Raw genomic sequence first — 3,027 nt, forward strand, 5'->3', positions numbered from 1 at the left:
TATATTTGTTTTTTTTTACAACTTTTTTTTACCTGCTGGTGTTCGGGCACCCTCCTGCACTCCTCCCACATAGCCTGGAAGAATCTTATGCATGATATCTGGAACGCACATGTACAGCACCACCTAGTGTAGACACAACCAAATCTCACAATTCTAGTCCAAAACCATTCAAATATTTTTCACTACCAATGTTATTTCGTATTTATTCTTATGTAGTTCTGCACACCTGAAATGTGACCCAGATTGCGTAGATCTTGGCAGCAGCCCATGTGAAGGAAGGGGCACGGTTCCAGATGGTGAGCAGGGTGGCTTCACTGTTGTAGAGGTCCAGTAACGGATGGCTGATGGAGCACTGGTACTGATCACATGCCATGATGAAGAAAAAGACGATGAAGGGGGCAAAGCACAGCAGCAGGATCACACCTGTCAGAGAGAACCAATCCACCTCCCTACAGAGATCAACAGATTGGTCATATGAGTCAAAATAGGATATTTGAAGTTTCTGGATTTTTAGAATTTGTGAACTGCAAATGACTGTTGTCAGTCTAAATTGTCATTATTCCACTGAAAAATTAATAAGATTACAACTTTGGAACATAATTTATGCATCTGATTTTTGTTTTTTATTATTACAAAATTAATTAATATTTTTTTACATTCTAGAAACACCATTACTTAATACCATTAACAAAGATTATTGCATTATTCATTAGTTTACAAATGATTAAACAGTTAATTCATTAATTTATATATAATTTGTCATGAAACTTTGATTCATATAATTTTGTATTTGAATCTAGTTAATGTGTGTCTGGTCTGTTTAGCAATAGCTCATTAAAAAAAAACAATCATTTACTCATTTACTCATGTCTTTTGAAATCTGTACAACTTTGCTCCCTCTTTGCAACACAAAAGGATGTATTTATAGCAGAATGTCCAAGGAGCTTTTTGTCCATACAGTGAAAGTGAATGATGAGAACAGCTGTCAATCAAGATTTTGTGTGAATACTGTCTTAGTTTCTGTTTATTCTTCACACAAAGACTTGGAATAATGTCACATGGACTACTTTCTACTTTCACTATTTCAGATTTTGTTTTTTTTTGTTTTTTTACTGCAAGCAAATTGGTTGGAGTGGGGGCTACTTAATGATGCTGTACATCACTTTATTTTAAAATGTCGACAGCATGACCCATTTCAGATGTGGTCAAAATAATAACAGTGGTTATATATAAACAGATTTTGAATATATAATCAAAATTATTGTTAGGGATAATTTAGCAGTCGATGGATATTGATAAGGACATGTCCTTACCGTTCCTATTAAATTCTATTCTCTTGACTTCTTTTATGATAATTTTATGGTTATATATAGTATATATATTAGTATAGTTTCATTGCAGTTGATTGCAAATTAAACACTGGAACAGAGCAACCAGAACATTATTCGTAGTTAGCTGAGCTTTTGGGTGGCTCACACAAGCACAAGTGGCTGAACACAGGAATAGTAGTTTAAACCTTTTTAATCCAGGAAAATGTTCATCAGTTATTCACTTCAAATAAAAAATACTACACATGCACTATATATTTTAATATTGAACCCGATCAAACAATGTTCTGTGTGTGACTGAATTAGTGCAGTAATGCAGTGGCTGTACAGTTGGAGCAGTGGCTTACCATGCTCTTCCCCACTGTACCGGCTCCTCTGCATGGTCTTTCACCCCTGCCCGGGCTCCATTGGAGCTGCCCTTATGGCGCTTTCTCACAGCGTCGGCTGTCGTCATGATGTCTGAGGGAGTGAGATTTAAAAAGCACAGAGAAAGAGAAAAAGAGCATAAAAATAACATCTGAGATGGTCTAGCATGAGCGTATAAGAGGAGAACAAAGTGCACTGCAGATAACAGATAGCAAACAGAAGATCTAGGTGTTATACTGTATATGTGCTAAATATGATAAGTTCATGATTTTAAATAATGATTATAACATAACGTATCACATATAATCTCAGAACCAGGCCAGGGTTGTTTCCTTTAGTGTGATGATGACATATAACGTTATCTTTCCAACTGATATGAGGTTGTTAATTGTGTGCTTATGTTATGCAAGCAAAGACAGATTCTCTGCATGAATCTATTTTCAGATTACGGATTTCCAGTCCACTGAAAACTCTTCTTGTCTCTTATTATAGGCATAATAACAAATATTCATATGAATAACACCAAGAGAAATGTTCCACTCAGCATTATATGATTTAAAATATGCAATAGCATAATAATTAATGCAACAAAAATAGCATACAGTATAAGAGCATCAATAATAAGGTGCATTGGACAATACTAAACATGCTGAAAACTATGATAATCTAAACAAAATCAATTTCAGTTACGGCATCATTTCCACTACAACTAAGAAAAATTGCCCTAATATTTCTTTAAAAAAAATGTCCTTGTTTACCAAGAAGACAACATTATCACTGAAGATCATGTTTGAGATGAAACAGAAGGCACCAAGGAAGGTAAATATTCTTATTGTACTTCATTTACGATCAAGCTGGAATTTTATCAAATCAAACAAAAATATTATTTGAGTGTATTTAGGATACATTAAATGCTAGTTAGTTGTGCCATAGATATCTATGAGATATGTATCATCATCATTATTAATAGACACAATACATTATTTGAAAAAAGTGTACACAAACACCCAATCATGTGTCACGCTGATTTAACGTCAGGTGTAACGTCTTCTGTTCTGCCAAAGTAAATGTGCTCCTTGAGCTAAATGCGACATAAACCAGTTTAAAGCGAAATATGACTCCAGTCGTAACATACTTCCTGGACTGTAACATTATAGTCATATCAATGCCATTCTCCAGTGTGATAGTTGTAATTACCCCAATAAAAAACGATCATTAAGCAGGATGCAGACACTAAAAAGTATTTTGAAAAGGTGTGTGTACATACAGCGCTCGAGAGAATATGTGCAGTGTTCGAACTATACCGTGGACTTTGGAGGAGCCCACTTTAACA

At 34.8% G+C, this 3,027-nt stretch overlaps 1 protein-coding gene across 2 annotated transcripts in view; it reads right to left on the reverse strand.

Annotated features, from left to right (window-relative positions):
* Positions 1-3,027, reverse strand: part of LOC107686818 (7-dehydrocholesterol reductase) — a 6,629-nt gene that overhangs the window by 3,019 nt on the left and 583 nt on the right. For both annotated transcript variants that reach the window (XM_016483945.1, XM_016483946.1), the window contains exons 2-4: positions 1,676-1,787; positions 227-449; positions 33-123 (exon numbers count right to left, since the gene is read on the reverse strand). In XM_016483945.1, coding sequence (XP_016339431.1) covers positions 33-123; positions 227-449; positions 1,676-1,782 — 421 coding nt within the window. In that variant the 5' untranslated portion in view covers positions 1,783-1,787. The remainder of the gene's footprint in view (positions 1-32; positions 124-226; positions 450-1,675; positions 1,788-3,027) is intronic.

Source organism: Sinocyclocheilus anshuiensis, unplaced genomic scaffold (assembly GCF_001515605.1).
Source record: "Sinocyclocheilus anshuiensis isolate Anshui unplaced genomic scaffold, SAMN03320099.WGS_v1.1 scaffold773, whole genome shotgun sequence".
Classification (NCBI taxonomy): Eukaryota; Metazoa; Chordata; class Actinopteri; order Cypriniformes; family Cyprinidae; genus Sinocyclocheilus; species Sinocyclocheilus anshuiensis.